We start from the raw sequence: 27,705 nt of genomic DNA, 5'->3' as shown, positions 1-27,705 counted from the left end.
CCATGACTCAGAGCCATTTCATTTTGAGGCCATGATCATTCCCTAATGAAATTGGAAATCCTCTTCGACTATTGGAAAAAAAGTGCGTGAAAGAGGTAGCCAACAAATTTACTCTCCTAGGCGGTGCCTTAATTGAGAGATTGAAAAATTTCATGAATCAAGTCTTGTAGAATTGATCAAGCGTAACGTCGGAGTACATCGTTTACCATAATTATACCGATGTTCAAGACGATGCACATAAAAAAAAATTTACACCAACTGGGTTTATAGGTGCATATTCTTGTGCTTCTATTTTTTATTTTTTTATTTTTTTTGTGTTTTTGGCTGAGCTGAATGCCGTTGCTTTCATTATCCTTGATATCTGTTCTTAAGAGGATGGTTCCTCTGTACTTGATTGATTGATTGTTGTTTCTTCTACACCAACCAAGAGATTTTTTATGCTTAAAGCATAATCCACAGTGACAGACAGCAATGCTTGCTTCCTCTGAATAATCTAATGACAATCCTTTTGGGATGAGCCTTCATGTCCTCAGAAACTTACAACCAAAGAATATACAAAAACAACTAGGTAAACTCCAAGACAGTCTAAAACAAAAGGGGAAAAAAAAACAACACACACACCATTACATACTTACAGATGATGAGTACACAGGTGTATACAAGTAGAGACAACTTTCATAAGCTCCTCCAAATGATTAAAAGAAAGCCAAACCCTCATGTGATGGAAACTGATGCAATGATGAGAAAGATAAGGGGGGGTGAGTTTACTTTTCCCCTAGCTTCCCCAGCAGATGAAGGGCATAAAGGAATTAACCAAAAAAGAGTGTCCTGTTTCTAAAAACTTCCTAACTGGCACTGGAATCTTGGTTGGATCTTTCCAGCTATGCAAGCCATGCAAGCCATGCCTACTCTCACAACCTCCAAATGACAGAACTGTAACATTACAACAAGAAAAAGACAGCAGAAGGAAGAAACAAGAAAAAAGAATTCCAGATGACATGGTGTTTTTATCTCCCCCACACTAGCCTACATGCACATGACACCCACCATCACCCTTTTGCACAAAAGGTGCTGGTAGGCATAAACCCAGAAAATAAAAATTGGGCTTATAGTAAGAACAGAAAACAAAGTCAAAAACATGAAGGTAGACTCTTTCCTCATTGTCCACCAAGATGAGACGAAATAGACCAGAACCAGGGGCCTCCCTCTCCCTGAAGGTGCATCCCTTAACATTTGTTCATGAAATGTACTTTGCCACCGTGTCCGGTGTGGCCCGAATGATGCTCAGCCGCCGGTACTTTGCTTAGATTTTTCGGTGGCCGATGGACTCCAATAAGATAATCTGCAAAGTTTCAGGGGAAATTTGAGAATGATCAATACGCCAACCTGACATTATATCAAATTTAGTATTAAAGACTACTGGTTAATTAGTGACTTATATTCAAGAGCTCCACCTTGACTTCTACGTCGCAGCATCAGTGGCAAATTTCACTGCATTACGCCATCGGTCATGTTCCTAACACGGACCTCGACGGTCCTTAAATCGCGAAGGTGTTGCAAGATCTCTTGGAGAAGATGCAATCCTTTATCGCCCTTCCTCAATGAGTTGACACAGTGCTTTAGGAACTCCCTGTCAGCTTCAAGGGCCTGCAATCTCTCATATACGTAGTCTACTTCTTCCTCGATCGCGAGCCTCTTGTCCTCAGCATGGTGTTCGTCTCCGCACAGCTCACCATCTAATTCTGTTTCTGCACCAACTGCATCAAAAAGAGGAAGCAGCCTCTTCGCCTTAGGGCCCCCAAGTCCCCTGTGTTCCTGGTGTTTTCCATTCATTTTGGAATATCCGTTTCCATTCCCATTACCTCCACCATTCGACAAGTGATCGCTGTGACCGTTGCCGTTTTCCTTGTAGGAGTGACAGATCATTGGCTTCACGTCCTCAAAATGTTGTCCTTCTTCATAGCTCATTCCGAAGAGCTTCTCTTCCAGAGCCTTGAGCTGCTCTAGAATGTACAACCTCTCTTCCTCAAAGTCCTCCAATGACTCCTCCAGATACACAACTGCATCACTTGGGGTTTTCTCATGGCTTCCGTTTCGGTCACCAGAAAGGCCGCCCTCCTCCTTCGCCTCACCATTCAAATCGACCAATAATCCATCACCGTCCTCGGAATTGCTACAAGATGCAGATGAAGTTCGGTGTCTTCTCACGATCATCATATGTTCCTTGGCCTTGTACTCCTCGACCTTCTGGCGATACACCTCGAGCTCCTGCTCCAATTCTTCCTTCTCCTTTTCTCGCTTCACCATAAGATCATTTAGAAGCTGCAATGCTTCTTGATCGTACTCGGATTGCTCTTCCATCATTCTCTGATACTGCAAGGCCTCCATTTGCATCGCGGCCTTCTCTTCCTGGAGGCGGTTGATCATTGCCATTGTTTGGCTTGCCGCGACAGCAGAAGCGCTCCGCTCTTCTTCAAGTTCTGCATATAGAGCATGTAAGGCCTTCCTTTCGGATCTCAATGCCGATTTCAGCTTCTCAACGGTGAGAGTTCCTTCACCACCATCAATATCACTGATCACGCTCCCGTCCAACGACTCTACAGAATCTTCCATCCCAGATTCTCTCCTGTCCAGAAGGAGTAATCTCCTATGCAGGCTATCGATGGAAGTGGGTGTATCCGGCATTTTCTCATCTTCAATATTCTCATTACTCTCCATACACAATTGCACTTGACCATTATCTTCTAGCTCGCTCGCTCCAAACGAGACAGTATGGAATTCTATATTTCTTTCAGTTTGCATAAACCCTATAACCCACAAGAGACAAAAGGCATAAGACTAGGATCAAATGAAGAGACATTTGCGAAGTCCTTCAGCTGGCAAAATACTCTTAAAGCTTACCGTGCTCAAAATTAGCGCTGAGAATGTCATATCTAGTAGAAGTATCTTCCTGTGTGCAATGAAACGAAGGGAACGATTCTTGAGTATGAATCTCATCTACTGTTTCTTGATCAGGAATCTCTGTCCCGATTGAAATCTCTGCGTCGACCTCATCATTCTGAGAATTACACTCCTCTTCGGCTCCTACATATGTCGTGGCGCATTCTCAATTTTCGCATTCAAATTTCGCTAAAGCAAAAGTATCTAGTTTGATATCTGGAATATAACAATTACCTGGGTGAAAGTCTGAACTTTCGAATCCTCCTGCCGTTTCTGCAGTTCCTTGAAGAACATCATCACTTCCCACTCCGAAAGTCCTGGTTGCTTGAGTAACAGCAACTTGCTCATTGCTATCCTTCTCTTGTGCATGATATAACACATTCTCATCCAATTCCGCGGCTTCGGAAGAATCGATTTTTTTCAGCTCCTTGGTTTCGAATTTTATCGTGAAACCTTCACTCTGAAGCGAATCGCCCTTAACCTTATCCTCCACAACCTCAATCTGCTTCCCAGGAGAGGAGCAGAAGTCCAAAATGACATCCTGTTGTCCACAGTTTTCATGATCTTCCTCTTTGATTGTGTACAGCCCTTTCAGTTCCACTGGAATCAACTCGCACTCATTGTTTCCGATGTAAAACTCCAAATGGCGAGATGAGAGCTCCATGCCAGCCTTTGATTGGCGTTTTCTGCTGCCGAATTGAAGCATTCTCGGATCAGTCTCATCAGACATATGCCTCCGAACAAAAAACACATTTCTATCATCCTCGGCAATGACTCTCTGCTCCTTCTCAATCTCCAGTTCGACCTTGTGATCCTCATTCTCCACCATTTCTTTAATACCAGATTCTGAAGAAGGCGACGAACACTTGTCCTCCTCCTCCTCCTTTGGCTCCACCTTAACACCCCAATATGCTTGACGATCTTCAGAAACCTCCACAAACTCCAAGTGGCGAGAGGAGAGCTCGTTCACGGCCGCTGATTGGCCTTTTCCGCCACCGAATTGAAGCATGCTCTGATCAGTCTCATCAGGCATACGCCTCTCAACAACAAACACATTCCTATCATCCTCGGCAAGGACTTCGCGCACCTTCTCAGTCACCAGTTCGACCTTCCCATCGTCATTCTCCACCATTTCTTTAACACCATATTCTGATGAAGGCGACGAACACTTGTCGTCCTCCTCTAGCTCCAACTTAACATCCCCAAATGCTTGACAATCTTCAGAAACCACAACGAATCTTCCAGCTTCTTCAATCCCCTGAATGCCTTCCTTCACAAACAACTCCGATCCGCTCCGAAAATCTCCATCCTCTGCCTCTGTGACAAAATACCCCTTCTGGGTATCGTCAGGACTATCAAAGCAAGACTTGATTGAAGCACAGGGAGAGAAGTGGGAATTCTTCTCCACACTCGCTCCGCAGCAACGACAACAACACTTCGCCTTGTCGTCGTCGTCGTCATCCTTAGCCGGGCCGAGTTGCAAAGAGGACGAGCAATCCTCGCACATGTCTTGGAGCTCTACTAACTTCTGGTGATTGAAGCAGTACACCAGCCGGGAGATTTCGGTGGCGTGGCTCTCGCAGACAAGGCCTCTGTGATGGAGCTTGGTCTTGCCGGGCTCAAACAGGTGATCGATCCTGGAACACAAGAGGCAGGGCCTCTTGAGGCCGAAGTAACCGGCGAATCGGACGATGAGGTAAGAGAAGAGAGAGTTGAGGAGGAGGAGGCCGATCAGAGTCCACTCGAGAACGGCGTAGATCAGAATGAGGGTCATCTTGTTGGTGTTCCTGTGAACCATGGTCGCAAACTTGTTGGCCGCCATTGCAGATGACGATCAATATGTACTGTACAGACTACAGAGAGAGAGAGAGAGAGAGAGAGAGAGATCCGATTGTAATACGGAGTTTTGCAGAGAAGGGTGCTTGGAGAGAGAGAGAGGTGAATGGTTTTCCAAGAAGGATGTTGAAGGAGACAGAACAGTCAGGAGGAGAAACAGAGAAGAGGAGTCGTTCTTTGACAGAGGAAAAAACTTAAAAAGAATGTCTTGGCAGCATCAACGGAGCCTCTTTTGACAAAGTTAAGTAACCATCAACATTCTCTCTTGTTCTCACCGTTGCCTTTGAATTTTCATTTTATCGTAGAAAAAAAAAATATCAGACTTATACACATATTTTTAAACATATGTATATAATCTCGATAATCTCCTTCTCTTACGATCTTTCCGAATTTCGCCTTAGCCCTATTATCAGTACTTTCCCCAGAAGCACATCACTAATTTTTTTTCTTCTGCGGATCTGTTTAAGAAAAACAACGAGGGTTTAGACGTTTATGCCGTACATAATCATCCGTATTGAAGCATGTCTCGATCTCAAGATCACTCGGGTTTGGTAGGAAATCTTTGGCCGCCAATGCAAGACATGATAGCAATAAATCTTGGCTATCAACCTAATTTATTCGCAAACTCTTAGTCTCAGCAAAATTTCTACCTGTACAGCCAAAATATTAATGACAAAAATTTAATTAGTATATACATATATATATATATATATATATATATATATATATTGGCTGGACTTAAATAGTATAGTTGAATAAATAAAAAATAGGGTGTAGTGGGTGGCCCACCAACCATGCCCCTAAATTGGTGGCCAGTCTTAAAGTAAAAGTGTGTGTGTGTGGGTGGGGCCCCATTGATGATGCCCTTGCCGGTGCTTCATTCATAATTCAAAGTCCTTTTTTTTTCTTTTTTTGTGTGTAAAGATGCTTCCTTGGTAGACCATGCGCAAACAAATTTATCATAAAAAGTGATTCCTTTATTTTTATGCATTTTACCACTTTTAGAAGAAGAAACTGGTTGAAAATAATTTCATATTCTTGCTACATTTTTATCTTTCGAAACATGCACAGAGAATACTACAATATCTTGTTGGAAAATTACCAAAAAAGTCCTAAACATTTTGCAATTGTGCTAATTCAGTCATAAACTTTTTTTTTGGCCGATTTCATCATAAAACTTTTGCATTTGTCCCAGTTTAGTCCATCAGACCACCTATGATCGGCCGACGCTGACGTGGATAATTTTTAATGATATTTTAATTTTAAAAAGAATTAAAAATTTTTCTTCTTCTTCTTCTTCTTGCAGCCGGTCGCCGAAGGAGAAAGCCGGCAAGGGCAAGGCTTGTCAATCTAGTGACCGATCGGCGGAGGAAGATGAAGAAAAAAAAAGAAAAAAATATTGGTATAAATATAAAAGGCTTAATCTTGAATTGATAATGGAAAAAAAATTTAGAACTGAATTGACACAATTGCAATAGATTTAAGACCTTTTTTTTTTTTAAATTATTTTGCCTATATTTGGTTGAACGATGTCCTCGAGATTTTAGAGTCTAGTTATCTATTATTACATTTTATTTACAGATATAACATTACTTTAAGAGAGAGAGAGAGAGAGAGAGAGAGAGAGAGAGAGAGAGAGAGAGAGAGAGCATGATATATAGTTATAATATTTTGGACTCCTCCCTAAGGATATATGTAATCGAAGTGCTAGGAACGCAAAGCACCTAGTCTCTCGTCTCTACTTCAAGAACTCGGGAACTCTTTTTAACTCGAGACGGTTCCCTATGTCGATATTAATGCGTTAGAAAAAAAATTTAAGCGTTGCTTCTAAGTGTGCCATCTAAGATTGTAAATTGCTAGACTTGAACTCTCCTTGTTGCAAGAAGATGTTTTGCCTCCCGTTCTTCATTATGGCTGGACATGAACTAGACGCAGTGGGTCAACGTCAAGTTTGTTTGGTAAAATATATCCGCATTCTCGATTAGGATTATGTAAAACCCCCGGCGCATATTCATGTTGGATTTAGATCAATAACATATAACGTGACGATCAATTAATATAAAAGCTCATCAAGGACGGATGCAACTGATATAGTTTGAGTGGATCATGAATTATGTGCTTCATTCGTGTATAAATTTGATTATATGAATTGAGGAAACTTTTAAACAAGGATTTAAAGTGCGATCATTTTCTCAAAAGATGACCCAGAGTTGGCATTGTCTCAAATAAGGCCCTGAAGTGGCCAACCTAATCTCAAATAAGACCCCTAACTGTTTAGTGTCCAAATCTTTGCTGGCCGACACACCCATGCATTCAGACTCACAAAAGATGCATGTGAGATGCATATCGTGCATAGTAATATTAAAAGAAGTAGGGGAACCGAGGAATCTAAGATCACTAAATCGAAGTAACTGTCACCTGCTTTAGATAATCGGGTCTGATGTCCTAAAATGTTAAATCAACTTGGAAGAGTTATATGCGAAGGGAAGCTTTGATCGACGGATGGGAAGGATGAAGTCCCCGTCAGAATCATGTAATGATCGGCTTGCTGAGTTGAAGAGTGTGACACAACTAACCACTCTGGAGATATCAAACTACGATCCCACCATACCCTTCGAGGATGATGACCTATATCATTCAGGATCCTGATCAGATTTTGCCGCAGATGACAATAGTTTTTGTTTTTTTTTTTTTTCTCTGACATAGTTTTGTTGCCTAAGGTACGCTGTCCAAAATTGAGTAAGTTAACAAATATGACAGCTTTTGCAAGCGAAGAATCACATCAGAGGGTCCTCCAATTCATGTATCTTTGTCATTTTCTGGTCGTGTCAGCCTGTTCTATTGATAGGGTACGAGTTTCCTTTGTTCTCAATCTTGTAAACACTACCTAGATAGATCATACTACAAGGAGATTTAAGATAAGATGATATTGGTGTTGAAGGAATGTTAATGCATATTGTATTAAACTTTGATTATTTATAAATGATTGTACTTTGATCGGAATCTAACCAAATTTTCGGTGAAACATTGATGATGTGCGGTCACACCAACTGTAATGCAAAAGATTGAAAATACAGAGAAATGGAAGGAAGATGGAGGCTAACGGAGATTTGGACAACCAGTAAGCCCCGAGCCTTATTTCATATTAGGTTGCTAATTCAACGCATTATTTGAGACAAGGTTCACTTTAAGTCATATTTCAAGAAAACGATCTTACTTTAGACCCTTGCTCGAAATTTCTTCTCTGAGTTATCGTTCGAAATGCCCTCAATCACCTTCCGATTTTGTCAACTTAGTATATCTAGCTTGAATTATTGGCTCAATAATATAAACGCACATTGTTGCAGACCGCGAAAATTGTCAAAAAAGTAATAAATCTTTCGCATATTTTGCCAATTCAGTCTTAAACCTTTTAAGTTTGCCAATTCAATCCTAAACCTTTTTCACATTTTACCAATTCAGTCATATTGGTCGGAAATCGCTGACGTGGACAACGGTCATCCTACATGGTACCGCCAATGCCGACGTGGATAATTTTTAATAAATTGTTAATACATTTTCAACCTTTTTTTGCCTTTTTGGGTTCTAGGGCAGGCGGGGTTTGCTAGCCACGTAGGACAGACAGCTAGCATCCATGTCGGCGATTTTCAATCAATATGATTAAATTGGTCAAAGGTAAAAAAGTTTAGGGTCAAATAGGCAAACTTAAAAGATTTAGGATTGAGCTGTGAAAAGTACAAAATATTTAGGATTTGTTTGACAATTTTCTCCTTGTAGACTACATATTAGAGATTGGGTCATCATCGTGCTGAGGTTGCAAGTGATAAAAAACGGTGTGTTCGTTTCCCACCATCTGATCCCGACTAGCCCTCCATCGCTCTTTTCCAACCATCAAATTTCCATTTGCATGATCACATTCTCGTCATCTTCATGTTGACGAAAATGGGAAAGCATCGAGAATCAATAAAGTAGAGGCAAAACTACGTCACCAAAATACTACCCTTTCTTGATCTATTTTTCAAGATCATGCTAGGGGGTGGTCGAGGGCTGCACCGCCCAAACCCTACCTATATCACCTAAATTCTCTATCCGCTCCTCATTTACAATGAAGATCCGTTCACATTATTTGTAAAAATCTCAAGACAATATGAACATACTGACTTGTCAGCGACGTGCCCTAGTTCAAAGACACTTTTTCGATGAAGAGCCATTCACATTATTTATAAAAATCTCAAGCTAATATGAACATAATAAAAAAAAAAATGAAAACATGTTTACCATGGTATCTTCAATTTTGTACGTGTTTCAGTTCAATTGCTTTGAGTTGGTGATGGTGACCATTGGCATATCAATCCTTTCCGAGAGGATGCTGTCAACTTTTGTTGTGCTTTGTCCCTCCAAATTGCTTTTGCTTTTTTGCAGCATCCTTATGTCTTTTCGGATTTATTCCTCTAGGTACAATAACCTCCTTGAATCCTAGGCTAGTTTAATTAGCTGCTTATTGCTTTTATTGAGATGCCCTTTCCTAATATTGTGTAGCCTTTAGGATTGTTTGGCAACCATCCTTGGCGAGATTGAGCTACTAACATGATAAAAAAAAAATGCAGGAAAAAGGAATGTATGTATTATTTTAGATTAAGAATAGAAAATTTTGTAAGCTAGATACCACAAAGATAATGCCTACTTTTCAAAATATGACGGGGAGATATTTCTATGTTACACCAATCTAGAACTTGAAACTTAGCGATCGAAACAGATTTTCCTAATTTCTTGGAACTTGGAACTTGCCATGCATATCTTGGAATCTAAAACCAGATAGGTTTCTATCCTGAAACCATGCTCATCCCTAATTCGATTTAGAATTAGGAATGCTATAGGTTGGATTCTTAAATTACACACTAAAGCGGACTCGACTTTTCTAAGTGAGCTAAAGGAAACATCCCATAAAGTATGCAGATAATCCGTTCCTCTTTAATTGATTTCAACTCACATGTTTTTGGACCAAATCCAAATGGTTGTGCATTAGCAACCCTAAATTTCCTACTCAATTATAATTTTAAATTGGAAAAAAAAAAATTGGGCGTACAGCTATGTGTGGCCACCACAAACATATTTGAATAATCAAAAGGTTTTATCAACCTTCATTTAATTAAATTTTTGTTTCCTGATTTTCTTTTTAATTGCGCCTCGTGTGGCCCCATGTTCTCTCGAATGGTCCACTGTTCTGTGCACGCGTCTCCTCAAATTCTTTGTCTATGAGACGTCCGATTATACCGAAAGAAAAAGAAAAGATAAAAGATAATAATTAACAAAGTAAAAAAGGAAAGGAAAAGAAAGTTTCAAATTCGACGACTGATTAAGTAAGAAAGATTAATGCAAAGACCTTGATAATGGCGGTCACTGACTGATCACTGTGGTCCAAATTGGACGGCGGGGCCGATTGAGTTTACTTTGCTTTGCTTTGCTTACCTGCAAAGACACATGTACATGTATGAAGTGTTTTGTTTTGTTTAATCTTATATGCAATTTTGATTATATAAATACAAACCAATGGGCCCCGGATCTACATGTTCACTATGATAGCATTCATACCGCTGTGGGCCAAGAGCATATTTGCCTATTCTATAGGGCATTTTATTCGAGTGGCATCATTGCTTAGGGAGTTTCTAATCTTCTAGAATTGAGTAGTTTATTTTAACTGTTATAGAATGGAAAAATTGTCCAAAAAGTCACAAGCTTACTGCACTTTTGCCAATTTTGTCCTAAACATTTTCATCTTTGGCCAATTCTGCCCGTCCGACCAATTTCGATCGGAAATCGCTAACGTAGACATCCACTGTTTTATATGACACGACCGACATCGACGTGGACAATTTTTAATTATATTTTATTATTTTTTCAATTTCTATTAACTTTTTTTTTTTTTGTTTCTGCGCTTTGCGGCTGCCGAGGACCGTCAGGCCCTCGCCACGCCCGGGGCGAGGGTCGCTTGGCCCTCATCGGCTGCGAGCGAGGCGGCCTTACCCAAATCTAGGAGAGACCAGGCAAGGGCCGCGACCCTCGCCCGCGGTTGGAAGGCGTCGCGGCCCTCGACCAACAATCGACGAGGGCCAAGCAACCCTCACAGCTATTGAAAAAAAGGAAAATATGAGAAAATTTTAATTGAAAAATATTTAAAAAATTAAAATATTATTAAAAACTGTCGATGTTAGCACCGGCCGCACCATGTAGGACTGAATTGGTAAAAAGTGCAAAAAATTTAGGACTTTTGACAATGTTCCCGTTATTGAATGTTGAAATTGGTGGATTGCATGTGAATTTTCTTGAACATCTTGTTGTTTAGATTAGCTGATAACTAGATACAAGGGGAAGGGGGACCAAATTGGTGACACTATGGAGGCCAACGCAGGATAAGAGAGAACATATAGTAACCTAAGTATCAAATTAGGGAAAAAAATCCTTCAAATCAAATATAGTCGCAAGACAGCTAAATTGATGCTGCCTTGTATTCGTCTAAATTAAAAAGTCCCATGGCGGTTTCAATTCACAAAATTTATGTACCGAAATCTCGTAATACACAAAATGTAAAATCGCTTACTCGTCATTAAATGGGAACTCTATCCTGGTAATTATTAATCTCACACAAAATCCGCTTTCTCCACGATAGGGGAAATTGTTAAATAAGTCTTAATCTTATTGCACTTTTGCCAATTCAGTCCCAAACCTTTTAATTTTGCCGGTTTAGTCCTAAACCTCTTGTATTTGTGTCAATTCACTCAATCATATAGGCAACTGTTGTGTATAATTTTTAATTATTTTAATTATTTTTTTAATTTCCTCTTTTTTTTTCCTTTCTTTCTTCTATCTCCAGCCAACCATTGGCGAGGGCAAGCCTCAATAGAGGCCACGTCAGCATTCGCATCCATGTCAATGCCAACCATCCAAAGTTAGTCTAATAGACTGAATTGACATAAATGCAAAAATTAAAAGATTTAGGGTTGAATTGAAAAAAGTGCAATAAATTTAGGAATTTTTTGATAATTTTCCTCCACGACACCATTTTTTTTTTCCTCTCGGGTGCATAATGTGCACTTCTTTAGTGTTACTAAATGGAAGTAATGATAATAAAATAAAATAAAAAGTAGAGAGGAGATTCAGACTTATGATAGAAGGTAGAGGATAATAGATGGTAAAATTATGGACCCTCTCTTGATGAATGTTTATCATCTAAGCTTTTAATGCTTGGAGAGATGGTTCGACTGTCCTAATCTGCATGACCCATCTCCCGACTACGAGCCTCTTCTTCTTTTTCTTTTCCTTTTTTGTTTTTGTGTGTTAGGACTTAATAATCATTTACGACCATAACATTAATTTGTCAAAAAAAAAAAAAAGGATTTCTAAACGCCAAGCTTACATATTAATTTCCAAAGGCAGGATCGACAACCTTTGCCTTTGCTCGGAGAGCACATGCACTTTTGGGGGGGACATTCCATAGTGACATTATAGGAGACACTGGCTCTCGACGTCTTTTGTTTTATTTTATTACCCCGCACGAATTATAGAATTACCTGTCGGATGATCTTCCCCTAGCCAAATCCCTTTCCGGGAGGATCTTGTTGGGTAGAAAACCTACGTTTTACACTCTGATTAATCATAACTGCATGCTTTTCAAAAGGTCGAAAAAATGACATCTTTTGCCTATTTTGTTAACCAAATGGGTTAGCGTGTACGAACGCCGAGATTTAAGTAGAGAACCCACGTCCACATTATTTTCGGTACTAGACTGGAGTTACAAAGTAATCCGTCGTAAGAGTTTAGACTCGGTGTTTCGATCCGGTCACTCCGACCATGTCCTAGTACCCGGTAGCTCATCTATTACAAGTCTAAACCCTAAACCCTAAATTAGTAATCCGTCGTAAGAGTTCGGACTCGGTGTTTCAATCCTGTCACTCCGACCATGTTCTAGTACCCGGTAGCTCATCTATTACAAGTCTATAACCTCTCTGTGAAGTGGCTTTAACTGCTAGTTTTGTTTTTCTGCTGAATTTTGTCACTTTTACAACTTGGTTTCTTATTTAACACATAATGTCTGAAAATTTCTCGGGATAAATAAAATTAGTTCCGTAGAATCATGAAATATGTCTTCGTGATTTTCTATACTTAAGATATCCCTTTTCTGTTTTTGAAAATTTCAAAGGAAATAAACAATAGACAAGCGTATACCCGCACATCTTGTACATCCCCATTGGTAAGCTAGCCGACTAACTAATAATTAATCCAATTTATGATATTATTATTCTAACGTAAGTGGTTCAAACTTCAAACTCTTCTCGATCTCCTGTCGGCAAAAACGCAAGAGGAGGGTGCGAATTTTCTAAGGACAGATTGACAAAAATTGGAGGGAAGCGGTGGGGAAAAGCAGGAGGGAGAGAGGATTAAAACTCAAATTAAGTGATGAAATGTTGCAATGATGGCGATCTAAGAGCGCTTGAGGCAGTGGGACAGACATAAACATCGGAAAACATCATGACAAGAAAAAACAACTTTATCTTTTTATTACTTTTTTTTATTTGCACCCTCTTCCATGATTCCTCCTACATTTTCGCTTTCTCCGTTAAAATTTGTGTCTAGATTGATAAAAAGCTAGAATGAGAGCGACATTATCTAATGAATCTGGTGATACCACGCGGTGCGTCGCGGTAAGTGTCGCTCGATATGGATCGGTTGGTACCGATATTCTTCGTCGTCCTGCCTCGGGCACATATTGCGACGCATGGATGTGTTCGTGCAGCGGCGAGGTCAAATAACATAAAACTAGTTTTCCAGCGCTTGGTAATTTGACAGGGATTTGCTGGGGTTCTCCCGGAAATTTTGTAACTATCTGAAGGAAACTCTCGTAAATTCTTTCCCTCTTATCGTTAACTGATTAAGAAAACGACATCGTCTTTACGTCCTTCAATCGGTCAGCCTTTCACACGGTGAAGGACCAAGGGCCAGTTTTTGAGCCCATTTGAGTTTCGAGATTAGGCCTTATCAAAGCTGCATGCAGAATATTTAATGAAGCCATAGCCCAATGGTTATATGTACAACACAAATATAACAGGAGAATTTCGAATAATGATATGAAGTCTCAAACAATGAGCTAAAATGAAATTTATTTCAAATAAGGACCTGAAGTACACTCATTATTTGCCTCATCTATTAAAACTCTATCTCAATTTACCGTCGCGTGAATCGAATCGCTTCAGTTGCGACATGCAGTTGAGGATTTGATCGGAGTAGCTCGAACTCAAATCAAGGTCATTTAGGGATTAAATTGAGAAAACCCTGGAAATAAGCTGAGGCAAATAGACAAATTCTTTCTTAGTCTTCTCTTTTCAACTTGGCAGAAAGAATTCCAAATGATAAGACAAATCCACCTGCACTCTCTCTGCTCTGCGCAGAGCGAGAGAAGAGAGAAAGCTGAGAGCTCGCCATGAGCTTCGCATTAAGCTCTCGAGTCCTTCCCGTCCACGCCCGCTTTCTCCCCTCTCTCCCCCCATCTCGACCCAGAAAGCCTCCCTCCATCGCTTGCTTTCACAAGCCTTCACAGATTGATAATAATGCTGCTGCTCCAAACCAGGTAACAAGTGAATCCACCTTCCTTTTTTTGATTTTTTTCGAAATTGTCATCCCTTCGGATTAATGGGTTTTCTTCTTTTCGCGATCTTGATTTCATCCCAAGACACCGGCGAGGATCGTCCGGGATTGCTCGGACAAAATTGGCCAGCAAAAACCTGCCTTGGCAATCCAAGTCGGAGCATTTCTGGCCACTGCTGTAGTACCCTTATCCAACCCACGCCCTCCACATACGATTGCGTTTGATTAATCTTGCAAATCTTCCAAGACTGAAAAGGGTCTAATGGGTTTCGCTTTGTTCATTAGTTTGAGCAGCCTGCGATTGCGGTGACTGGCGTGAACTATGAGGAAGATTTCACTTGGGTTCTGATACAGCTCGGGATTGTCGCCTTTTGGTACTTCCTCATCATGCCGGTTAGTGAAATCGTAATTATTCGGTAAACAATTGCTTGATTCAATCATCATCATCATCTTTGATTCTATTTGCAATTTTCAACGTCTGGGGAAATGGCAGCCAATCATTATGAACTGGCTGAGGATAAGGTGGTACAAGAGGAACGTGTTTGAGATGTATTTTCAGTTCATGTTCGTCTTCATGTTCTTCCCCGGGTGAGTTTCCTTCCATGTTCATCATATAAACAACGATTGTAACCTCGCCAAGCTACTTCTGATTCTCGTTCGAAAATAAATTTTCATCAACATCGACGGCACACACTTGTTCTGTCGGTTTAGGTCCTCGGGTGCAACCTATCTGCTATACAATATGGTTCATGGTTAAATGAAGCTGGTTTCGATCTCAATCGCGCTCCTTTCCATTTCTAGTCTCCCTTTCGTCGAATTCGACTTCCACAGTATCCATCCATCTAGTCACTCTCCTTCTAGTTTCCGCTTCATCAGTCCTTAATGTTTCTGGTTTTCGAGGGGGCGAATTCGATTCATATCCTCGTCTCATCCCCTAGAACCATGTTTATGTTCTCGGTCCACATTCCACGTTAAGTTCCTCGGAAATGTTTCTTATTACGCGCATGAACTCTGTTGTTTTCCACCATGTGTATGGCAGGGTTCTGCTCTGGGCACCGTTCCTGAACTTCAGAAAGTTCCCGCGAGATCCATCACTGAAGTATCCATGGTCGACTCCTGAAGATCCTTCTCTAGTCAAGAATTCATATCGCAAGTACCCTTTTGCTCAGCCTGAAGATTACGAATGAGACTATTACATATCCAATACAGCTTCACCGTATTTGTAAAGAATCAATGGCTACTAAAAAATGTACCTTTGCTTGGACCAAAAAAAAATGTACCTTTGCAAAGCTTCTTATTAAAGACGGACTCTCCCATTCCTGAATGTTCCACAGAGGATGTTGTCCCTCTTTTCGATTATTTGAATGATCCATAATACCCGATGCGGGGACGGGAACGGACGAGACGGTCCTCGAAATGTGAAGTTTTTATTGGGATGAATTCGCTCTATCATGAACGTTTTCGCTTGAATCGGTTTGGTCCGTCCCGAATTCTCTGCATTTGATTGGACTTCCCGCGTCTTTCGGATGTTTCCCGAAATAAGCACATTCTCTCCAGATTATCTCGCGCACGAGAGAAATATATTGATTCGTTAGGAACGCGTGCTCGTGACCACCGAAATTCGATACCCGATTCATATTCTTAGGTCAAATGTAATCAAATCAAACAACAAGAAGTATTCTTAGAACTAACCTTGGAAATAGCATAGTGCTTGCCAAAAATTCTCTCCCCCATCCGGTTGTGGACCTAATGTGACTATATTGTCAGGAAATTCTACAGGCCAAACAAAGTAAAGAGGCATAAAAGGTCAGGAGGAAGCGACTCCCCATACTTCTCTCTCTACTTCTCGATTTTTTTCCATGTTTGATCTCGATTTGTGTTCGTGGATTTTGCTATAAGACATCCAATTAAGGCCATTGACAACATTTTCGAAACTTCCGATCCCCGCATGAATGGAAACCCTAGAAGCATGCATGTGATTCACGCCCCATAGACGTTTTATCCTCTTAATAAAGGAAAACAGCAAAAGAGCACAGAGAGAGAGAGAGAGAGAGATTTTGAAGAAAGGACGTGCGAAAGCAAACGTATAGCAGATCACCATGGGAGCTCTTGATCACAAACTAGGGTTTGCATTGGCTTTCCTCGCGGTGATGGTTCCGGTTCTGAGAGCCAACATTGCCGACTTCGACGAGGTGTGGCAGAAGCGAGCCGAAGAAGCCAAGAAAGCCGCCATCGAGGCCTACGAGCCCGACCCGGGCAAAGTGGCCGAGGATTTCAACCAACGCGTGCATGAGTAAGTACTCTCTCTCTCTCTCTTTTGAATAGCTTTGTCTAACATTATGTTACTAAGTACCACGTCGTCAAGGATTCATTAATAACAGTATGTCGTGTTAATCTTATCTCCTCGATAAAGAAATCTCTTTGTTTTCCAATGGATTTGTGTAATTGAGGCAATCATGGTGTAGGGACATGCAAGGGAGTAATAACACAAGGAGGAGCTTGAAGAAATCTAAGGGCAGATGCTTGGCCACCAACCCGATCGATCGGTGCTGGCGATGCCAAAAAGATTGGGCCAACCACCGCAAGAGGCTGGCCAATTGTGCCCTTGGCTTCGGCCGCGGAACCACTGGAGGCAAGGCCGGCAAGATCTACACAGTGACTGACCCATCCGACGACAACCTGATGACACCGAAGCCTGGGACGCTGCGCTATGCTGTGATCCAGCCCGAACCGCTGTGGATCATATTCGCCCACAACATGGTCATCCGGCTCTCCGAGGAGCTCATTGTGACCGACAACAAGACGATTGATGGCCGCGGCGCCAACGTGCACATCTGCGACGGGGCCCAGATCACCGTGCAGTTCGTGAGGAACGTGATCATCCACGGCCTCCACATCCATGACACCCACCCGGGGAACGGCGGGCTCATCAGGGACTCCCTGGAGCACTTCGGGGTCCGCACGCGGAGCGACGGTGACGGCATCTCCCTCTTTGGCGCCACCAATGTCTGGATCGACCACGTGTCCATGTCGCACTGCTTCGATGGGCTGATCGACGCTATCGAGGCTTCCACGGCCATCACCATATCGAACTGCCATTTCACCAAGCACAACGAGGTAAGTAAGTAAGATGAAAAGGGTTGTCGGAGTCGGATTTCTGGCAACGATGACCGCTAAATTTTTGCGATAGACATACATGTGATCGACTAACAAAGATTGGGGAAACGGCGTAGGTGATGTTATTTGGGGGGAGCGATAGCAACTCGGACGATGCACGCATGCAAATCACAGTGGCGTTCAACCACTTTGGGCAAGGGCTCGTCCAGAGGATGCCGAGGTGCAGGTGGGGCTTCGTTCATGTGGTCAACAACGACTACACCCACTGGCTCATGTACGCCATCGGAGGGAGCCAGCACCCCACCATCGTCAGCCAGGGCAACCGTTTCATCGCCCCCGTCGATCCGAATTGTAAAGAGGTAATCAATCACTTACCGTTCTTGCGTTCAGCATTAACCCTAAATCTGTGCCTCTATCTGTCACAAAGTCGTATCCTAATCGATTGTTGCATAGACGCATTCTGTCAAATTCAATTCGCGTATATATCGTCGTATGCTCGGGCTCGACATACATTGGACTACCCCAAAAAAAAGGAAAACGACGCATGTTTCGACATTTTTCTTGGGTCATGATTAGTTCTGCCTGTATGGGGTTGGCCAGGTGACCAAGAGGGACTACGCGCCCGACAGCGTGTGGAAGTCGTGGACATGGACATCGGAGGACGACCTGATGCTGAACGGGGCCTTCTTCGTCGAGTCCGGGAGCCACATCAGGAACGTCAACAAGAACAACGTGATCAAAGCGAAGCCGGGCACGTTCGTTACGAGGCTCACGCGCTTCGCGGGCGCCCTCAACTGCGTCAAGGGCCAGCCGTGTTGAGACTGCGTACGGAGCTGTACATACGCACGATCGCGACCAAGGTAGGAAGGCGAAGAGCCCTGCTGTTACTAACACACAGGTTTGGAGATGTAGGTAATTTACATAGATCAGGGTTATTTGATTCTGACTGCACAGTTGACGAGAGTTGCTTTTGGCTCAAGAAGGACTGAATCGAACAACGGGAGGAAATGCTGGACAAGCCCAGTGAACCGGCTCCATCGTTTTCTCTGTGACATTAGAAACCGTATCTAAAATACTCTTCTTTACCATCTCTCTTGCGAATAGATTCTCCGACCGGCGTCGGAGGATCGTTGCAATTATTATTAGGTCCACAGTTCGTGTTAGAAACAACGTACGACATCGTTAGATGAGCGACGTGTATTTGAAGCGAGGCATGTAATAGAAATTTTGCCCCATTTGACCCTTCTACCTAGGGAAGACATACGCTTATGAAAGTATTCCGATATCTGTTTGAGGGTATCGATTGGGCCGAGCCTAGAGAGCTACTGATTGCCAAGTTTTGTTCACATAAGGCCCGATCCGGCCCAATATGGCCATCGTGCAGTATTTGGAAATATTTTTGGGGTCAGCGGAGAGATTAGGAAAAAAGAAATAGAAAATAGGTGGAATGGACCAGGGAGTCCCACTGCTCGCCGGCGTCGCTCAGCAGAGGGCCTCTGTCGAGCCTTGCCCGAATTTGAGGCCGACCCTCGCCGGCTCCTGGCAAGGGTCAACCTCATCCGATCCGGCTAGGGCGAGCCTCGCCCGATCTCGGTGAGGTCAACCCGTGCCTATTGCTGGTCATTCACCATCGAGAAGGCCGGCAACCGGAGAGGAAGAAGGAAAAACAACAAATATATATATATATATATATATATATATATATATAAATTTCATAAAAGAATAATAAATATGGAAAAATTGTCTGCGTCAACACCTGTTCTACCGCGTAGTCTAGCCGACATTCACATTAGTAATTCAAGCCAAAATCATTCGGATGGATTGAACTGCTACAAATATAAAAGGTTTAGAACTAAGTTGACAAAAAAACGGTTTATAACCGAATTGAAACAACCGCAACGGGTTTATGATTTTTTCGGTAATTTCCTCCTTATCCGAGATGCACTTTTTGAAAGTTATTTAATGCTTATGCACATTAATCGACTATCAATCTTGCGAGGAAAAATTACCAAAAAATTCCTAAATCTATTTTAATTATGACAATTTAGTCCTAATTTTTTTTGTCGATTCAACTTTAAACCTTTTGCAATTGTGCTAATTCAGTCAATCCAACCGGTTTTTGGCTATCAACGCCGATGTAGACGCCGACTAACTGGTGAAAAAATATTTTAATTTTTAATGTTTAATTTTTTTTTTTTCCTTTTTTTTTCTTCTCTCTTCTTCTTCTTTCTCTAGCCGACGAGGTAGGAGGGGGCGAGTTTCACCTGAGGCCGACGAGGTCAACCTCGCTGGCCGTCACCTCTGGCCGGACTTGCCGGTGAAAGAGGAAGAGGAGGGAAGAAAAAATGAGTAAAAAAAAGAAAAAAAAAAGGAACTATTAAAATATTATGTCGCCATTCGGTCAAAATTGGCCGGATTGACTGAATTGGCAAAATCATAAAATTTTATGATTGAATCAACAAAAAAAAGAACTAAATTATCCCAATTGCAATAAATTTAATTTAATTTAATTTAATTTTTTTTGTAATTTTCCCGTCTTTTGGCCATCTCATTTACGAATTGATACCATGGCACTATTTCATGTAGACTTTGCGGTGCCAATAGTCAGCAATGATAAAAGTAGGACCAACGTTGATTGATCCATGCCTTAATGAGTTGAATTAGAATTAGGGTTTTCTAGGGTTCATGAAAAAAAAACAATTAAAGCGAACGGCTTTTCAAAAGCCCGAGATTTCTTCACTCGTGCCCCCACCCTAACTAATGGAAAATGACACCAGCAATTTTCAAAATGCAAGTGCCCACCAAGATAACATGCAGATGATCCATTCTTTAAACTTTTTTTTTTCCCTAATCACGCTCGATTATCACAAAAACCCTAGATTAGCTCGGCCCGCATGAAAACCCTCTTTCATTAATCCAAAAAGCTGTCCACATCATAGCCCTAACACGTCCAGGCGCGAAGTGTTTGGTGACATGCACATCGTCCCATTCCGTCCCATTCCATTCCGTCCGCGGCCGGCGCAATAGACCTCACGAAAACAAAAGACGATTGATCCGTCCCTTATATTATACAAACCCCGAATATCAATCAGCCTTCCTAATAAAATCGTCGAGCTAGGGTTTCCCACTATCGTGCGCCGAGATGACGAGGAGGATTCCCACTAGTTTAATGTTAGAATCTTTGGGATATCGCATAGGACGTGACCTTGATCTTATAAACGGGCATCTCAAGCTTTGATCCCAAAAATCAAGACGAAGAATATTTCTCGGGCGGGTATTTCCAAGGTTTGTAATCTTGATTAGGCCCAATGGACGTGAGCTGTCGGTTCTTGTGCAAGTGTTTTTGGAAAGGTCATTTGTCCATCCAACTCAGCTCGACTAATTAAGGGAATTAAGGAATCTTAAGCACGTATTAGGAGGGTCTCTAACTCAGTTGACTTGGGGGGGGCGCGGAGGGGTGTGGTTTGTTGTCAATCTTGCTTATTAATTAATTTATATTTTTTTTCGGTCGAAGTTAATCAGGTTTATCTAGCTACTTTAGCAAGACCTTGCTTAATCAGGCTTAGCTGTATGTGTTTCTTGAGGTTTTCCTTGACCAAGTTTGTAACGATGTAATAGAACTAGACAAGTATAAAAGTGGTCGAGGGGCTGGACGAGAATGATGAATGAAATTTTTATTGTCGTTCCTACGTTTGATTGTCAACAATGAATCGCATGAAATAATAGCTACATTTTCAACTTTGAATGTAGCCCGAGCATGTTGTCGCGAGTATCTTGTTGAGCCAAGCTCGAACTCATCAAGACTCAACACGACGTGCTTCCTAAACCGAATCGAGCCTTTATTTCCCGATCATGGATATAAAGTGTGGGAGGTCGGATTCATTTATGGAAGCTACTAGCTTGATAGTTTGATAATATTATTAATTATTGTTTAACACAAGATCTCAATCGATAAATACTTTATGTAAAATATATAGTGATGATGTGTGAATTTAAGATTGATGGAAGCATTTTCCTTCATTTATAAATGAACTTCGAAGAGTCCAACCGAGTCGAGCTCAAACAAAAAGATTCAATAGTAAAATGAAACGCGAATCAGACGTGGAGCAGCGAATACGTTGGCCGGGCCATCGTGTCCGTTCAAGTCGGCCGGAGTACGAAGCCCGGCCACCATAGGGAGACAAAAAAACTCATGACCGGGCTGGTGTCGGTGAGGGGACAGCTGATGGGGTCGTGGGCATGGCCGCACATCGAAGTGCCCCCCACCCTAAAAATAGCGTCTGCGGCAGACCCCGGCCAGACAACGCCGTCCCGCTCCGGGGGCCCGCCCGATACCGGGAATCTTACACGTGTCCTCTTCACGTGGCAGCGGGGCCCGCGAGGAGCAGTGCCTTGTTCTGCTCGTCATCGTCATCGTCATCATCAAGATCAAGATCAAAGGCCTCGACTGACTCCTGGCGGGGGTGATGGTGGTGTCAGTTCAGTGCCAACAGGTTTTCTGGAGCGGTCACGTTCGTCACCCCCCACCACACCATCCGCACACCGTAATAGTGAAGGCACGTCAGAACGTGGTCCTGAATTTTTTTTTTTTTTTGCTAGCAAATTGGTTATCAACCATCTTCATCTTTAATGCTATATTTATTCAAATCGAGTCGAGCCGAGTTGACTCGAAATACTTCCATTGCTAATCGAACACGAGTCGACCTACACAGTTTGAGATTCGACACGCAAAATTTCAATCGCCGTCGAGATTTATCTGCACGGCACGAGCTTGATTCTTGATTTTCTGTAAGTGCGATTTGAATTTCCTATCCATCGGATAAGTTTACTTCAAGCCCACGAAATGAAATGCCCTATCATCTCGCGGACCTGATAATGTTTGCGTCGAAACTCGAGTTTATGCTCCAAACCTCAAATTGTGCGAGCATATTTTGAATTCTTTAATAGAAATTTATCCATTAAATTCAGGTAAGGTTTATAAAACGAAGTGGCACGAACCCACGTCCTGATCTAATAATCGTTTTCATTTTGTTAAAATCCGATTAGTTATCTCCGAGTGTTTCTACAGCGGAATTTTACAAGCGGAGGGTTGTTTTGTAATTATACTCTATGAAAAAAGTGTTATTCTATATCTAATTTTTTTTAATTTTTTTGGGTCATTTATTAGTAGGTTGTTGAGGGTCCAGCCTTCATTAAGACATGTAGGGAAAATAATTAGCGGAGAAACTAAATGGAGCCGTAATCCCATGCCACGCCCTAATAATCACTTGCAGAAAGGAGCAATTTGAGGTTTTTGGATCATGGGACTCAATCAATGGAGGCCATCATTATGGGAACCCAACCCAACACCTAATAAAAAGACAACAACCTAAGTAAACAGAAGCCTTTTATGGAAAGTGCAAAAACTAAATCAGAGTCCAAACCCTAAAAAAGTATAATTACGAGATCCCTACGAGAAGTGCCATAAAAAGCAACAAAAGCGGCTTTTCCATGCGAAATAATTGTCAATGAGCATGCAGCCCTGTTAGTATTATTGGTGCTGAGTTCGACTTTCGCGCTTTATAAAAAGACGGAGCAAAAAAGTCAGTAAGAAGAGAGTTAGAGATAGGACCTATAAAAAAAAAATAAAAAAGAGAAAGAGCTGCAACGAAAAATATTCCGACCTTTGGGAGAATTGCAACAAGTGCTACTACATAGGATGTTGCAAATCTTCGTTTAATCAATTACGTGTCTATTGAAGCGTGCAAAAAAATTCCTCGTCCATCTCGACCGTCAGACGTACGGATCCCACGCGAATCTCGTTAGATGATCAACGGCTGTGATGCACGCGGTTCGAGAAATCTCGGGAGCGAGCACATTTTAACAAAAATTCCGATTACAACTTCTGAACAAGTGTCAGGCAAGAATACGTGAATATGAAGAGAGAGAAAAAAAAGAGAAAAGTGGGGAAAAAAAAATTGGGGGGGGGGCCCAGATGAAAATGCGTCTTCCCATCTTATCTACTTGAGCTGGGAGTCGTAATGCCCGGTGGGTGCATCGGTGCTCGCGCCCTATCACGAGCGTTTCCCCAATAATAACAATAATTAATCCCTTATTTTTTTTTTCCTATTATTTTATCTTTATATATATATTTTTTTAATTTTGTTTTTATGGAGTCGCGATGTTGATGATGACGACGACGATGATGATGATGTACTCAAAGCAGTAGTGAAAGAAACCGAGCAAGAAACTTGACCCCTCCGAATGCCCAGATTCCTCCTCCTTCCCTCCTCCTCCGCTTTCCCAAATCTGTTGATCCGCTCGCGGCGCCATACCCAGATCCGAAAACCCTGACAGAGAGCGACGAGATGAAGCGGGAACACCACCATCTCTATCCCCGGATGGACCCCACCGCAGCAGAAGCCGCCGCCGCCGGGAAGTCCAAGATGTGGGACGAGGACGGCGGCGGCGACGACGAGCTCCTGGCTATGCTGGGCTACAAGGTGCGGTCCTCCGACATGGCCGAGGTGGCCCAGAAGATCGAGCAGCTCGAGGAGGTCATGATCACCGCCCAGGAGGACGGCCTCTCCCACCTCGCCTCCGAGACCGTCCACTACAACCCCTCCGACCTCTCCTCCTGGCTCCAGAGCATGCTCTCCGAGCTCAATCCCCTCCCGCCCAGCAACTTCGGCGGCGCTCTTCCCTTCCCCGCCGCGCCGACGTTGCCGCAGCCCGTGAGCGACCCGTTCCTTGCTCATGCGGAGTCCTCCTCCATCACCACCGTCGACCTCGCGGCGGACCAACGGGTGCAGAGCAGCGGGAGGAGCTCGCAGAAGAACGACCCGCGTCAGGAGATCGACACGTCTGTGGTCGTGTTCGATGAGGAGTCGTCTTCCGATTACGATCTCAAGGCTATTCCCGGAAAGGCCGTGTTCGGCCGAGCCCAGACCCGGACACGCCTCGCGTCCTCGTCTTCTACTTCGACTTCCTCGAGCGCCGTAACCGCCAAGCGGTTCAAATCCTCTCCCAAAGATGCGGCCGTCGGGGTCGCCGCGGAATCGACTCGGCCGGTCGTCCTGGTCGACTCGCAGGAGAATGGGGTCCGCCTCGTGCACGCGCTCATGGCCTGCGCTGAGGCCGTCCAACAGAACAACCTCAGCATCGCCGAGGCGCTGCTGGTGAAGCAAATCGGGGTCTTGGCGATCTCGCAAGCTGGGGCGATGAGGAAGGTCGCCACCTTCTTCGCGGAGGCGCTGGCGCGGCGGATCTACCGGGTCTACCCGCAGAACCCCTCCTTGGACCACTCCCTCACCGACGCCCTCCAGATGCACTTCTACGAGACCTGCCCTTACCTCAAATTCGCCCACTTCACCGCGAATCAGGCCATCCTGGAGGCCTTCGCGGGCAAGAGCCGAGTCCACGTCATCGACTTCAGCATGAACCAGGGCCTCCAGTGGCCGGCCCTGATGCAGGCCCTGGCCCTCCGTCCCGGCGGACCGCCCTCCTTCCGCCTGACGGGGATCGGCCCTCCCGCCCCGGACAACTCCGACCGCCTCCAGGAGGTGGGCTGGAAGCTGGCCCAGCTGGCCGAGACCATCCACGTCGAGTTCGAGTACCGCGGGTTCGTCGCCAACAGCCTCGCCGACCTCGACGCGGCGATCCTGGAGCTGAGGCCGAGGGAGGCGGAGGCGGTGGCGGTCAACTCGGTGTTCGAGCTGCACAAGCTGCTGGCCCGGCCGGGGGCGATCGAGAAGGTGCTGGGCGTGGTGAGGCAGGTGAGGCCGGAGATCGTGACGGTGGTCGAGCAGGAGGCGGACCACAACGGGCCGGTCTTCGTGGACCGGTTCAACGAGTCGCTGCACTACTACTCCACCATGTTCGACTCTCTGGAGGGGTGCGCGAACACGCAGGACAAGGCCATGACGGAGGTCTACCTGGGGAAGCAGATCTGCAACGTGGTGGCGTGCGAGGGGCCGGACCGGGTGGAGCGGCACGAGACCCTAACCCAGTGGAGGGGCCGTCTCGGGTCGGCCGGGTTCGTCCCGGTCCACCTGGGGTCGAACGCGTTCAAGCAGGCGAGCATGCTGCTGGCGCTGTTCGCCGGCGGGGACGGGTACCGGGTGGAGGAGAACGGCGGGTGCCTGACGCTGGGTTGGCACACGCGGCCGCTCATCGCCACCTCGGCGTGGCGGGTCGGCTGCCCGAACGTGGGGGCTGGGTGCTGAGTCGGCTCAGTCGAATCGCGCGGGGGGGGTAGGCTCAGGCCCCCACCAACAAAGCCTAGTGGTGTGTCAACGTGCGACTGTGAGCTGGTTTCAGACACTGACAGAGACCCCCCACTCACCGCCTGTCTCCGGCCCCTCTACCCCAACCCAACAAAGAAAAAGAAAAAGAAAAATAAGAACAACCAGAAAAAAAAAATTAAAAAAAGTAGAAAAAAATTCTAGTTTAATATCTCCTCTTTAGCTCGAGTGAGTAGGTCTTTCTTTTTTCTTTTTTTTTTTCTTTTTGTACCTATTTGTGTAATTTTGAGGGATATATATGTTCCGAGAGGGTCAAATGTGTAATTTATGGGTGTAGCTGTGGTGTAATAAGGGAATAGAACAAAGCCTATTTCGCTTTCGTTTTCGTTTGAACCGGTGGCCACGAAACGATGTCAAAAAAAAAAGAGTTAAAAATCACCATTTTCATCGCAATTTTCTACCTCGCTCACTTGGGATTCCAATGCAGTCACCTGGACACAGCAAGGTAAAATCGAGAATCGTATAATCGAATCGGTAGAAATAGAGTAGGTTTTAGGATAAGAAGAATCGATTTTAATGGGTGGATTTCAAAATTCAAGCAGAACCTAAATGGAATTTGACATCACTCGATGCCGGCGAAACCGAATGCGCAGTTGCCCTGTTGCCTTATCATCTGAAAGCAAACCTCAACCGCAGACTACGAGATCAGACCTCGGCGATCTTTGCTCGCGAATATCTTAATCTATGGCCGTGGACCGGGGTCTCTGTCTCCCACGTCGCTTTCCCCAGTGCTGAGCCGGTCCACGAGAGAGATGAATCGGGACGCGGTTCTTTTGGCCGACCGCTTTATGCCCGGCGGTTTTTTTCCTTTTATTACTAGGAATTGGGGGAAAAGCAAAGAGCTTGGGGGAGACTCTCACGAGCTTTTTTTTCCCTCTATGGGAGTGAATGGGACTGAACTCGCCCGCCACTGAACTACCTTTTTGCGTTTGGAAAGGTTTTCGGGGGGACTTTTGCACAAATGAGAAAGTTCTCGCCATCCATCTTTCTTTTATTCTTTCTTTCTTTTCGATCGCCGCTTTCTCTCCTTCGAAGGGGGCGGGCGGAATGCCCTGTCGAGATTTTGGTCCTACCACACACCGAGTCGATTGCAAATCGTCGATCTGGTCGGTTCGTAGAAATAATCGCGGCCGTCCAGAATTGCCTGCCCCGGCTGAATTATCCCACGTGTTGGAACGTTCTTTTGGGGGGGGCCCGATTCCCGCATGTATTTCCTCGAGAGGAGAGTGGAGGGGTGACTAATCTACAAATCTAATTGAAGGATTACAGTGGAATCCAAGTGCTAAGGGATGAGAAAAAGCAAAAAAAGGGGGAGGGGAGTTTTCGGACCGGGCATGTCATGTCGCCCGAGGTCAAAGCGAAGCGTGCTCAAGACAAAGAGCTAGACAATGACGGATTAGGTTACGCCGTAAGTTGGTTGGGTTAATCATAAATTCATAATTAAGGAGGTATTAAGTAGCTACGAGTAGTGCGGCGCCGTTTCCTCTTTTGAGAGAGAGAGAGAGAGAGAGTTGGTATCTCCTCGAAGTTTTTGCGGCTAAAGCATAGTCATTCAATTAACGTTTTACGCAAGTTTAGAGTTGAGACTCGACAAGTCTAAAATTAAAATTGCCAAAAAAGGAAAACGAGAGAGCATTCAAATGACCCAAGTCGACATGACAACACGACACGCGTCAGGAGCAAAAAAAAAACCCCAAAAATTGAAATTCTAAACTCGAAGAAACAGCGCATCCTCGCCACCCGTAGACCCCATCCACGTGATGAATTATCTTTCTTTCGAAGTAACTACACGTAGGGATATCAATTCGGCCCCGAATTTCTGGTTTAATTCTAGACTTTTCCATAGAATTTCAATATAGTTGTTCCGATCAGTCGTCCATTGAAAATGCTG

At 43.8% G+C, this 27,705-nt stretch overlaps 4 protein-coding genes across 4 annotated transcripts; 3 read left to right on the top strand and 1 right to left on the bottom strand.

The window, feature by feature from the left end:
- Positions 1–567: 567 nt before the first annotated feature.
- On the bottom strand, positions 568–4,961 carry LOC115739921 (myosin-binding protein 2). Its single transcript, XM_030673233.2, has 4 exons — positions 3,175–4,961; positions 2,902–3,084; positions 1,455–2,807; positions 568–1,342 (listed from the first exon to the last, which is right to left on the bottom strand). The coding sequence occupies exons 1-3, from the start codon at positions 4,760–4,762 to the stop codon at positions 1,489–1,491; spliced, it is 3,090 nt and encodes a 1,029-aa protein (XP_030529093.1). The 5' UTR covers positions 4,763–4,961; the 3' UTR covers positions 568–1,342; positions 1,455–1,488.
- Positions 4,962–12,215: 7,254 nt separating this feature from the next.
- Positions 12,216–26,134, top strand: LOC115739922 (DELLA protein GAIP-B-like). Its single transcript, XM_030673234.2, has 2 exons — positions 12,216–12,222; positions 23,820–26,134. The coding sequence occupies exon 2, from the start codon at positions 23,880–23,882 to the stop codon at positions 25,734–25,736; it is 1,857 nt and encodes a 618-aa protein (XP_030529094.1). The 5' UTR covers positions 12,216–12,222; positions 23,820–23,879; the 3' UTR covers positions 25,737–26,134.
- On the top strand, positions 14,148–15,717 carry LOC115739924 (NAD(P)H-quinone oxidoreductase subunit L, chloroplastic). The gene is made up of 5 exons (XM_030673237.2): positions 14,148–14,398; positions 14,501–14,593; positions 14,701–14,808; positions 14,909–15,003; positions 15,455–15,717. Exons 1-5 carry the CDS (start codon positions 14,252–14,254, stop codon positions 15,600–15,602), a joined length of 591 nt encoding a protein of 196 aa, XP_030529097.1. The 5' UTR covers positions 14,148–14,251; the 3' UTR covers positions 15,603–15,717.
- Positions 16,222–18,737, top strand: LOC115739923 (pectate lyase-like). The gene is made up of 4 exons (XM_030673236.2): positions 16,222–16,708; positions 16,881–17,532; positions 17,649–17,891; positions 18,133–18,737. The coding sequence occupies exons 1-4, from the start codon at positions 16,515–16,517 to the stop codon at positions 18,349–18,351; spliced, it is 1,308 nt and encodes a 435-aa protein (XP_030529096.1). The 5' UTR covers positions 16,222–16,514; the 3' UTR covers positions 18,352–18,737.
- Positions 26,135–27,705: the final 1,571 nt, after the last annotated feature.

The sequence above is a fragment of the Rhodamnia argentea genome, chromosome 5 (assembly GCF_020921035.1).
Source record: "Rhodamnia argentea isolate NSW1041297 chromosome 5, ASM2092103v1, whole genome shotgun sequence".
Lineage (NCBI taxonomy): Eukaryota > Viridiplantae > Streptophyta > Magnoliopsida > Myrtales > Myrtaceae > Rhodamnia > Rhodamnia argentea.
The sequence above is the reverse complement of the archived record's forward strand: the minus strand, read 5'-3'. Positions and strand labels throughout refer to the sequence as shown.